This window comes from Emys orbicularis, chromosome 2 (genome assembly GCF_028017835.1).
Source record: "Emys orbicularis isolate rEmyOrb1 chromosome 2, rEmyOrb1.hap1, whole genome shotgun sequence".
Classification (NCBI taxonomy): domain Eukaryota; kingdom Metazoa; phylum Chordata; order Testudines; family Emydidae; genus Emys; species Emys orbicularis.
The window spans coordinates 89,034,917-89,047,970 of record NC_088684.1 but is presented as its reverse complement, the minus strand read 5'-3'; the positions used below and the strand labels follow the sequence as shown (position 1 = coordinate 89,047,970).

Sequence of the window (13,054 nt, the reverse complement as noted above, 5' to 3'; positions counted from 1 at the left end):
AGCGCAGCTATGCCTACCCACACTACGCCACCTTCATTTGCTGTGTAGACATACCCTAACTCTTGGCAGGGTTCTATACCCTTAATGTTTTGCCATTGATAAATTAAGAAAATACAGTTTGTGAAAAATGAAGTTGATAAGTCGACTGAGTTCATTATAAATATGGTTAACTTTTTTTAACTAAAAAGAGCAAGGAATGTTTAATTAAAATTCCTTAATGGTAAAAATTTGACTGAAGCAGGAGTAAAATAACTCCTCTCACATGGAACGTGAACTATTCAAAATACTTCTCTTAATATTAATTTAAAAGGTGCCTTGCAAAAGAGAAAGTGCTCTGATTCTTCATGATGTATAAAGACAACCTAAGATGTCTTTCCCCCCCTCCCCACGCAAGACTTGTTTTTTACATTAGAAATATTAGACACTGCCTAGCAGTTTTTGCTCGAAGGCTCTTCAAATTGGAAAATTTAGTAAGATGAGATCCCCAGTGAAAACCAACTGAGAGGGAAAGAAATTTTAAGTTAACTCTCTATTCAGTTCAAACAAACAATCCTCACCCTTTTAACTGAATGCTGAGAAAGCTCCCAACATTTCTCTAATCCTCCAAGGCGTGCTCCAGCAAACATGGAAAGAAAAGACTTGATAGTTCTGGTATTTTTGAGGTAAAACTCCCCCCCTCTCCTCCCCCCATCCATTTATAACAACACTGCAAAGGGAGGGCACAATTTTCTTTTCCTGTGAAAGTTACCTTTAAATCAGAGGACATTGTTTTAGCTAGTTCATCAATCCAGGGAGCCAAATATTGAATATTTTAGAAGTGATCATTATAATGACGGTAACTTAAAGATCAAAAAAGAGAACACTTTATAATGTGAAGTATATTCAAACATACCAATGGGTCTTAAAAACCTTAAGATCATATATTATATACTTAAGATTAAAACTGTTTATAAACATTCTAAAGAAGACTAAAACACTAATTTCAGTATCAAATTTATTTCGCTGCTTGGTTTCATGACAAAGTTTAATTTTTAAAGAAGTCAATCAAAACTGCTGGACAACAATAAACCTTCCATCGTTTTCTTATTATCCCTTCTATACATAATATTTTGGCCCTTGAAATGTGCCATTTATTTTAGCCTGCGTGGTTATCTTTAAGCCTGGTCTTCACTACACGGTTAGGTCGACGTAAGCTGCCTTGCGTCAACCTAGCTGTAGAAGTTTCTTCACTTAAATTTGGCTCCCGCTGACATAAGTCCCTCTCTACGCCAATTAAGTAACACCACCTGCCCAGGCAGAATGGATTCAAGGTCGATGTAATTAGGCTGACAGAGTGTCAGAGCAGACACTGCATTGCTTATGTCAACTGTTACCGGCTTTCAGAAGCCATCCCACAATGCCCCACACTGACAATACAATTGATACAAGCGCTTTTGGTGAGGATGTACACCTCCAACACAATGAGTCAAGTATGTGCGCGCACACACACACACACACACACACGTGTTTTAATAACTGTGGTGGCTGTATGCCAATGTAAATTAGGGCGAGATAATTTTGGCCTTAGAAAACTATTTGGAATCAGCTTAATTCACAATTTCTGCTCTATTCTAAATCGGTTTTTATATCGCGCTCATTACTGTTGTATATGAGCACAATCCTGCAGTGCATTAAGCAAAGTGACTACACATGTATCATGTGTCTATTGTCTCATTCTCTTTCCCTAGAGGAGAAGCATGTGCAGTGAAACATCTTGTTTTGGTCGGCTTGATTTTTTATTTTTATACAGCACAGAAATGCAACATCAGTATTACTAACAGTACATCTAGCTGTCCCCCACAGAACTTTTGGCATTTCTAACCAACTCCAGTGCTTGCCACTTAATTTGAACACTATCTTAAAACTACATTTAATTGTATTAAAACCTCAGGAATCATTTATGTTGACCAAATTTTGCGTGACTTAAATCACTGACTACAGCAAGTTTTAATTTAATTAACAAAGACAAAATTTCTGAATGAGCAAACTTAAAAAAGGGGAAAAACTATTCAGATCTGTGATTTCTTGGTTGCTTTCCACATTAATAGTACTGTTACAAGAATGTTGTTTAAAAATATCTTCTGTCAGTGTATGTATACCTCATTTTGACGGTAAGGGAACAAGGATAGCATACAACATAAACCATTCCTAGTCTCCTCAAACATCAGTCAAAACATCTTTGCTAATTGATTCCATATTTCAGTGATTAAAATTTAAATATAAACTTCTGATTTCTACAGGCTCCTTCTAATGTCCCCATCACACACTTTCAGGAGAGCAGAATTAACCACAGATTTTGAGTTTGGTAGAAAATTCTTCAAACCTTAAAATAAAATAAAATAAAATAACTGACACATGAAAAGGTGCATGATATACCCAATTTTTTTTTAAATTATAGCCTAAGTATCAAAATATTACTGAAGAAGAAGAAGGAGTAGAGACAGGAGACAAATGCAGCCAAACCTGAGGAAATAGCAGCAACAGATCAGAACATGACCTGCGTCAAAAGACATCAACAAAAACTTCAATTTAGTCTGCCACCTTGGCATTTGGGTGCTTAATTAGGCAAACACACTGCAAAAACTGAACTGCACAGGATATAATCTAATAAAACAGAACACTTGATAACTGTTTGTATTAAAAAGCATATTAAATCTGAACAAGATCCTTAAAAAAAAAAAAAGTTCATGTAAGCTCTCTATGCTACTAACTATACTCATCTAAATTTCACTGAGGGAGCTGTTTGGCACGTGTCAGCACTACTGAAAATGAGGCCACTTATACTTATTTAGGTGCCCAAAGAGGAGCACGGATCAGTGTTCACGTTGCACTCCCCGTCAGTACCTGGCCCAGCAAAGCTAATGATCCAACCAGCAGACCAAATTCAGTGATGAATCCTGGTCACATGACACCTGAGGCACGTTGCGCATATGCTAAGAAGGTGCCCAGATATGGCGTCAGGATCCTTACTCTACCCAATCTGTATTTTAAAAGCCTAACATGCTAGTCATCATAAACCAGTGGTCAAATGTACGCAAGCTATGTTAGGAGACAGCAGGTGCACCTGCTTACGCTTACTTTGAAATAAGGCATGAACTTTGTGTCAGCTTGTGATGTTTTGGGAAGAGCCAACAGGCTTTTATAATTCCCCTCCCTTTTTAAAAAAAAATCCCTCCTCCCTCACCAAAGTCTTCAGTGTACCACAAGCAATAAATATGTTTAATATAAAATCATATTACTCACTGTGAAAATTGAAATGAAGAATCCCGAAATGTCTTTTCCTTGTGTGCATATTGGAATTGAGGGCTGTGTGTTTTGGATGCCCTTATTTTACAAACACCAACACAACGTTTGCCATCTTAAAGCCACCCACTGGGATCCAAATCTGTACTGCCTACACATTCAAGACTCCCAGGAGCTTCAAAAGGGAGATTTGCATGAGTAAGAAGTGCAGATTTGAGACTCTGATTTATATTTATTAATTATTAAGTGTTCTCACATTGTATTGATTCAATGTATTTCTTTCTGGAAACTTGCCTAACGTGCTGTCCTGGATAATTCTATTAATCAAGTGATTTTTCCTGCAAATTGAATGTGTTTGTCAAAATATGATTAAAAGCTTGAGCAATCCCTTATTAAAATAACAAGATTATGCATTAAGCCATGCTTTAAAACCTTCAAAACCTAACAGAGAATATACTGGTTATTATTGATAGAATAAACATGTGAACTCTGTATTAAAGTGATTCCTATAAATGATCAACATGTGCATTTTTAAAAACCATACTTTCGTTACAAGAGTCCATACAACCTTTCACAATGATCACATTTCTAAGAACTACTAATCAGGTTTTAGGATACCTCAATATACAACTTCTAATGGGCATGTTATGTGTGGAACTAAAACTGACAGTATCCTTTTAAAAAGTGACTGAATAGGTCAAGAAAAGTAACAGCATGCGTGTGAAATTTGCTGAAAAATATTGTGTGCATTAGTGACAGTCAAAATGAGGGAAATCAGTGAGTATGGTTAGTATGATACATCTTGTTATTGAAAAATCATTTGATACTGTTGCGTATGACATAGATTGATTAGAGCCAAAGCCTGGACCAGGGCAGATTAAAATGTGTTATTCTGGCTTTGGGGCAAGAGGATTCTCAAGCAAGGCACAAACTGAAAAATACAGTTGAAAAAATATAGTTGGGATAGTTCCCCTAGTTAACATACAACAATTTATTTAGTTTTTTAAAAGGACTAAGGGGAGCTCCTCTCGTTAAACGTTTACTATTTAAGATTTACTGAAAACAATTTTAAAAAGGGCAGGTAACAAGTGTAGTGAAGGAAAAAGGCAGTCGGAATCATTTCAGCACACAAGTGACTTTGAGGAGGAGAGTAAAGCAGCAACAAATACAGACAACAGAGCAGGCGAATTCAAAATTATTTGAATAGATTAAATTTAAAGCCTATAAACTAACCATACGAAAGCTTTGATCCAATGTGCAGTGAGGTCAATAGAAAGACTACCATTGACTTAAATGAGCATTGAATCAGGCCCTTACTTTTTTCCTTACTGAAATGACTCATGTAATCATCAAAGGAGAAGAAAACTTATATGGAAACCTTTTAAAAAAAATGTAAAATGGTATGCCCATTTTTTTTAAAATTTGCTTTATCAAAGTTCTTTTAATTAGTTATTTTTAAAATAAATTAAAGTGAAACCACCCATTTAAAAGAGCACAAAACAGGTTAAAGATCAAGAATGATTAATGGATGAAAACTAATGTATTAACTATACCTGCACCAGTTTTGGCACCAGTTTAGTGGCAGGTATTATGAACTGCCCTTAAAAGTTTGTGCAGTGCCTAGCACAATGAGGATTCAATCTTGGTCAGGGCCTTTATGCTCTACAGTAATAGGTGTCAAGTACAGCACCCAAAAATTGAGATGCCCAAAGTCATTAGTCACTTTTGAAAATTTAGGCCAACATCCTTGTAAATATATTCACTATGACATTACACACTAAACAGAAAGGTGTAACTGATTTCCAAAATGTTTGAACCATTAAACAGCTTTTTATAAAGTAAATCTTCAAATATATTTTTAACTTGCAATGGCAGAACAGGGGCAGAAGTAGATTTACAGTACTTTAGGCTAAGAAGTGTACCAACATTTTGGCAATGGGAATAGGAAAAGATGAGTTGCAGACTTCCTGTATTAACTAGATTTAGGGGTTAACTTGAATGAATTTTTGTATTTCCAAAACTTGTGATGGAGGAAATTGCATCTGTGATAAATTACTGGGTTCCCAATACATAGACCAAACAGAAAACTTGTTAAGACACTTTTAAGCCAACTGCATTGCCCAGCTTTTAAAAAAGTGGAAACTATTCATGCCATGAACTCAATACTTTGAATCTGAAATCTAACATTTAAAATACACTTTTTTTTAACTGGGTAATACTTGTCAAAAATGATCTCAAGGTACTTTGTGCAAGAATATGGGGGAGGGGACTTGCCCCAACACTGGCCAAATTCAGATGGGGGGGGTACCTATATTTTTCCTTTCAACTGGTTATACTTATTCACTTCTTGTCCTAAATTGTGAATTGCTGCCATGTTAAGTAGCAGCCAGGTTTCACCTCAGAGATTATTATACTTCAGTCACGGGTAAAAAAAATTCACTATATATAATTCTCAGCTTCCAGAGATAAAAATACAAACCCATAATTGAGTATCATCTGCATGTTTTGTTGCTTCTGACACTATCTCAGCTGTTCACAGCCTGGACTGAGTTTGACAGCTGCATTCCACACTCCTTGCTAACTTAGAGCCCCCTATATTTACTGTCATTAAAATGAGCACTAAACTTGGTTTGCTGGTTTACTTACATGCTCTCATTTATGTACCAATTATGGGCTACTAGTTGTTTAGACTGTCCCATGGTGCCAATATAATCAACACAAGAAAGGTTTTTAAAGAGAACAAATTATTTTGTGTATTTACTTGGGGGGGACCCACACTTAACCCTTGCATTATACATTCCTAAATACCATGACAACATCTGTCCGTAGATTACTTACATCACAAAGTGTTATAACAGGTAGTATTGATTAAACTTTCTGCAGTAAGCATGCCACCAGCTCTGTTTGTGAACAATTGTCCTGTTGGATTTTTGGATTTTACCAGAAGAAAAGTTGAGAACACTGTTTCTTCTGGCATTAAACATGCAAATACAAGTTGCTTCTTTAACCATTACCTGAAAATACTACCAGGTGCACCACTTGTTTATTACACACCCAGATTGATTTTACTACTTAACATATTAAACACATTATAGTAATATAAACCATTTCTAGAATCAAGCTTAACTGAATAAATGTATTAATATGCAAACTGAGCTGATTTTTCATTAAAAAGAGACTCCTCATCTACAGCAAGTCTTCTCTGAACTCACAGAATTACTGTCTTCTTTCTTAGCTCACAGCTACAATCACATCAGTTATTGGAGAGCCCTTTGCACTTCTGCCTGTCAGATGGCAACAAGTCACACAAGACTGTACTCAACCCACTCACCAATTTCCATTTGAGAGCAAGTGTTCTAGACCTCTGCATCCCCCCCAAGACACACACAAAAAACCCCAACCCATGAGCTAGACAGACAGAAGGCCTCTGAAAGCATGGAGTTTTATAGAGGTGACAAATGGCAGGAGTGAAATTTAAGTACAAATCTTTCATCATCTGCTGCTTCAAATTGCTTGGAGGGGTGTGTGGGGGGGGAATAAATCTTGTGTGTGCTAATATTTAAAACATTTTTGGTATCAATATATTTTATCATAATTATCCAGTGTCTGAAGATTTCAGCTCAGGATAATACCAAGTATTACTAATAAGTAAAATGAACAAATGTTAAAAAAAAAATTGACTAGATTTTAAGTTAAAAACCACCTACACAGAACTTAAATGTAGTTTCACGTAGAAGACCTAAAAGACCCCTGAATCCTGACAATTTGCTGTTTTCCAATCACATTTTCCTATTAAAAATATCCCACAAACTCTCTTGTTGCTGTGTGAGGAACTCCTAAAGTAGTCACTGACTATGCAGGGAAACAATGAAAACTGAATTACACAATGCTGTCAAATGTGCTAATATTATGAAAGATGAATACTTTTATTCTCTATTTTCTTTCCGTTATAGTAATCTCTGGTGTCAGTGGAAAGTGGCGATGCTATCCCTAAAAGGATAACAAGAACTATACCATCAGTCTGTGGACGAGAGCTGAGGAAGCATTGTTCCAGGTCAGCAGGTGGTCTGGAGGTATATATTGTCACCAGTGGCACCGCTATGGGCACCCGCATGGCCCCACAATATGCCAACATTTTTATGGCTGACCTGGAACAACGCTTCCTCAGCTCTCGTCCACTCACGCCCCTTCTCTACCTATGCTACATTGATGACATCTTCATCATCTGGACCCATAGGAAGGAGACCCTGGAAGAATTCCACCATGATTTCAACAGCTTCCACCCCACCATCAACCTCAGCCTGGACCAATCTACACGGGAGGTCCACTTCCTAGACACCACAGTACAAATAAGCGATGGCCACGTTAACACCACCCTATACCGAAAACCCACCGACTGCTACGCCTACCTTCATGCCTCCAGCTTCCACCCCGGACACACCACACGATCCATCGTCTACAGCCAAGCACTGAGGTACAACCGCATCTGCTCCAACCCCTCAGACAGAGACCAACACCTACAAGATCTTCACCAAGCATTCTCAAAACTACGATACCCACACAAGGAAATAAAGAAACAAATCAACAGAGCCAGACGTGTACCCAGAAGCCTCCTGCTACAAGACAGGCCCAAAAAAGAAACCAACAGAACTCCACTGGCCATCACCTACAGTCCTCAGCTTAAACCTCTCCAACGCATCATCAGTGATATACAACCCATCCTGGACAATGATCCCTCACTTTCACAGACCTTGGGAGGCAGGCCAGTCCTCGCCCACAGACAACCCGCCAACCTTAAGCATATTCTCACCAGCAACCATGCACCGCACCATAACAACTCTAACTCAGGAACCAACCCATGCAACAAACCTCGATGCTGGTGTAGATATGTGGGCAGAGTTGGCAACACCAACACAGGACCTAACCAGATCAGCTACAACATCACCGGCTCATTCACCTGCACGTCCACCAATGTTATATATGCCATCATGTGCCAGCAATGCCCCTCTGCTATGTACATTGGCCAAACTGGACAGTCACTACGCAAGAGGATAAATGGACACAAGTCAGATATCAGGAATGGCAATATACAAAAACCTGTAGGAGAACACTTCAACCTCCCTGGCCACACAATAGCAGATGTAAAGGTAGCCATCTTACAGCAAAAAAACTTCAGGACCAGACTCCAAAGAGAAACTGCTGAGCTCCAGTTCATTTGCAAATTTGACACCATCAGATCAGGATTAAACAAAGACTGTGAATGGCTATCCAACTACAGAAGCAGTTTCTCCTCCCTTGATGTTCACACCTCAACTGCTAGCCGAGCACCTCACCCTCCCTGATTGAACTAACCTCGTTATCTCCATACTGATTTATACCTGCCTCTGGAAATTTCCATTACTTGCATCTGAAGAAGTGAGGTTCTTACCCACGAAAGCTTATGCTCCCAATACTTCTGTTAGTCTTAAAGGTGCCACAGGACCCTCTGTTGCTTTTTACAGATTCAGACTAACACGGCTGCCCCTCTGATACTTCACAGAAGTAGTGTGCTTTTGAGGTGAGATTTGTTGTATAATTTATACAACAGAAATTTATAATTTAGTCAACTAATTTTGCATTGTGGAATATGTAAACAAGTATTAAAATGCCTTATCTTTTCAAATGAATCACTTCCTCCCCTCCAAATGCACCAGCCCAGTGTGCCCATAACATCCCTCAGTAGGGGCAGAGAGCAGCCATTGGCTCCTACAGACCTGAGACACCCAACCATTTTATCAATCACATTTGAAATCCTTTGTGTCAGCCTGGTGCCCTGAACAGCCTACAAGTTTCACTTAAGAAATTATTAAGCAGCTAAAGAAAACATTTTGAACTTTGGTCTGTTTGGCTTACACTGGTACAGCTAAATATAAACATAAGTGTATAGCTGAGCTGAGACAGTCAATATCAAGTAAAAAAGGAGGGAATTTTTATTCTAGAGTTCAAACTATTTTAAATACAGATTTACAATATCATCACTAAATTCCTTCCCCCATGCGTATCTGTTCCTTCAGTTACATCTAGCGTTCTCCTCCCAAATTTGAGCTCAAAGCACATTCAATTTACAGAACTTCTCCCCCAACCCCCACCAAAAACAGGGAAGCACGTCCTGCTGGATCAGTCACAAGATTTTCAGAAAATCATTCTCCCTGGAGAGGTGATAACAGGAAAAAATAGGGAGGTGCTTGATGATTACAATTGAAGACCAAATTCTGATCTCAGTTTAACTTCAGTATGGGGTTACTTTGGATTTACACCATCAGTATAAAAGTAGAGTTTATTCTATCCTGTATTTTCTTCCCAACTTGAAGACTCAATGCTATATGGTACGAAGAATTAAGGGGCAACTTTAGTACGTTAATTTGGGGCTATGAAAAGCTCTTTGTGTTCTACTAACTTTAGAGTTCTCAACAGCTCTCAACTTTAAAACTTTAGTCATGAAGGCTCAAAATAATGCTTTTATTTTCAAGTATTTCTACATGTAGTTTGGTGCAAGTAGATTTCCTATGCTCCTTAGATGTTGCTATACTTTTTAGATCAAATATTTTGTAATCTTTTGTAACCACACCATTATTTATTTCCTGTTTTGCTAAAATTAGGAAGCTTTTGTGCTTGAATCACTGGTTTATCTAGCAAATCAGATTTGCTCACTACTCAGATAAAAACTGACCAGTTTCCAAAGCACACCTCCCTCCAGTACTTTTTGCCTGCCCTTACTCATCATGGAAGACCAACAGGGTTTTATTGTTAATCCCATCCAGAAAGAGTGCTTAACATAGGTCAACAAGTTTTCTTGCATACACCTTGTTCATCACTGGAGGAGATTAAGGGTATGTCTACACTGCCCACGTTGCAGCGCTGAGCTCTCCCGGCGATAAAAAACCCCCCACCCCGAACAAGCAGTGGTAGCTTTATAAAGCGCTATCTATACTGGCGCTTTTCAGTTCTAAAACTTTTATCGCTCGGGGGGGGGGGGGGGGGTTTCACCCCCCTGAACGACTAAAGTTTTAGCACTGAAAGTGGCAGTGTAGGCACCGCTTTACAGAGGATAAATTCTAATCCTAGTCCCATTTCCTTAACCTTAAATAAGCTTGTCATGGGTTATGGAAGCTATCAGTGTTTCTTCATAACACCACCAAAATCAAATCTATATTAACATCTCTTTAGATTATGATACCTCTCTGGCACTTTTATATTGCACATTTAAGGTTTTGTAACAAAAAGCAGAACCTGTGCTCCTAGCTTCAGAACAATGTATTTTATACATATATATTAACAGTTGTTAACAGAAAACCATAAGCACTACCAAGTTTAGCTTTTCAAAGAAACCAGGAAGGAATAAAAGAGCTGTCAAAATAAACATTAAAACTGTCAAAATAAACACTAAAACTGTAACAGCAACCATTTTAGAATTAATTTGTCAGAGGAAGATACCTCTTTATTTCTAAAAAGCAGCACTATTACTTTCCATCAGATGTTTAGAACTCTTCAGGCTCCAAGCTGCAATTAAGCACACATTTTACAGAAAGATAGCCTTCGCCTAACAACCACCTTGTCACAACACTGAAAGTTCAGCTCCAAAAATAGGCCTGTAATAACAAGGCAGACTAAAATTTGTTTTCAGGTTGCTCTAGGATTGATTCTTTCTTCCTTCCCATAATCCTTCACCCTCCTGTACCAAAAAATAATCCACTTGAAGGGGGTGCCTACTGAAGACTAAACTTTATAGAAAGATTTGCTATAAAACACATTGTTTGGTCTGCTATTTGCTGTCCAAGACAGTGAACTACATGCACAACATAAGAGATGTTACTAATTGTCAATCTCAAACTAAAGCTTTCCATAGATCTAGAACCATATGCTGAGCGCCCATATTTGAACCAATATTTGAATCCACATTCAATTTCCTAGGTACTCAGGCACCCTTTTATTTTTGACATTTAAAATACTTGCGTTTTTAACATGACACATGGGAGGCCCTGACATCCATCTCCTATTATAAGAGCATCATTAAGGGTTTGAGCGTCTCTTTTAAGACTACAGTTGAAGGGTCTGGAATTGATCGCAACATGTGCCAGACTTATCCTGAGGAGCAAGGGCTCTAAACTTCTCTCAACACCAGTGACCCCCGCCCACCCCACTCCCCGGGAAGAGGCTCTCTGGGAGTTTTCTAACGTGTTACTCGCCTTTCTCCTCGGTTCAGGACTCACGGTACGTTTCCAGGGGCTGTTGGGGCCGAAGGTGACGCGCCTGAGTTAGAGGAGTTCAGAGGAGTGAGGCTGGGAGCAGGAGGAGGGAACTAGTGTCTATGCCCCCGCGATGTGAAGGTCGGCAGAGGCCTGTACGTGCGTGTGGCTGAGGAGGGCTGCGGCTGCTGCAGGGGCGCGGAGAGGGCCCGAGGGGAGCAGCGAGGAGGCACGACAGGTGGCTGGTGGGGGGTGTTTAGCGCCAGGGCACCGGGCCGAGGGGCGGGCAGGCGGAGCACTGCCAGAGCCCGGCCTCAGCTGGCACGGGGGCAACGCAGGAGGCGAGGGGCGGCGCTAGCTCAGGCCCGGGCGACACGTGCCGAACCCGTCGGCCCGGCCAGGCCGCTCTCCCGGGAAGCGGGGGCGGGCCTGAGGGGGAGCCCGGCGCCCGCCCGCCCGCGGCTCTTACCCACGGTGGACTTGCAGGCCTCACAGAAGGTGTCGTCGGTGAAGCGCTCCATCAGGCTGGTCTTGCCCACGCCCCGCGAGCCGATGATGATGACCTGCAGCTTGAAGTCGGCCGGGCGCGGCGGCTGCTTCCTGCGGCGGGACTGCGGCCCCGAGAGCGCCGGGGAGCCCCCCGCCGCGAACTCCCGCCCCGCGCCGCCCCTGCGCTGCAGCCCGGAGCCCGGCTCCATGACCGCAGGCGGCTCCTGCGCGACCCGGCTCCCCGCGCGCGCGCCGCTGCCCCGGGCCTGAGGGGAACGGGAACTCCGCGGCCGCCCGGACAACGAGCGGCCCGCGCCGCAGCGAGCGGGGCCCGCCGCCAGGGGAGCAGCGCCCCCTAGAGCGCGGGAGGGCCGAGCTGGGAAACCGCCCCCCCCACACACACACTTAGTGCCCGCGGGGGCTAAAAGAAATAAACACGCTGCTGTATGTGTGTAGCTAACAGCGTGGGGCACGCCTGGGGACATGCTAGGGTGACCAGACAGCAAGTGTAAAAAATCGGGACGGGGTAATAGGAGGCTATATAAGAAAAAGCCCCTAGACCAGGCCTGCACTTAACCTCTGGTGCTGCCTGTGCTCAGCTCAGCTAGCCCCAGGGGTCCTCGTCCTGCCCCTGGCTGGAAGTGCAGCAGCCAGAGATGGGGATCAGCATGTCCCATGTACTCTAAGTGCACCTGCAGTGTAGTTTTAGCCATGTGGCTCCCAGGATATTAGAGAAAGGAGGTTGGTGAGGTTTTATAGGAACAACTTCTGTTGGGGAGAGACACAAACTTTGGAGCCACACAGCTCTTAAATCCACACCTTGGATTTATGGCTTATTACAACAGCCTATAACCCACTAACCCCCTTTTTGTCCTATACCTGCAGCAGTACTGCAGTGTCAGTCTACCATGAATGGGCCCTTACTTATGCTAAACAATCTGTTCCACCTTTCTCAGACCTGAAGAAGAGCTATGTGTGGCTGGACAGCTTGCCTCTTTCACCAACAGAAGGTGATCCAGTAAAAGATATTACCTCACCCACCTTGTCTCTTTAAGTGC

General features: G+C 41.3%; 1 protein-coding gene across 1 annotated transcript in view; it reads right to left on the bottom strand.

Moving 5' to 3' along the window:
- The window catches only part of RAB12 (RAB12, member RAS oncogene family), a 40,304-nt gene extending 28,084 nt beyond the window's left edge, over positions 1-12,220 (bottom strand). The window contains exon 1 of the mRNA XM_065398745.1: positions 11,977-12,220. Coding sequence (XP_065254817.1) covers positions 11,977-12,205 — 229 coding nt within the window. The 5' untranslated portion in view covers positions 12,206-12,220. The remainder of the gene's footprint in view (positions 1-11,976) is intronic.
- Positions 12,221-13,054: the final 834 nt, after the last annotated feature.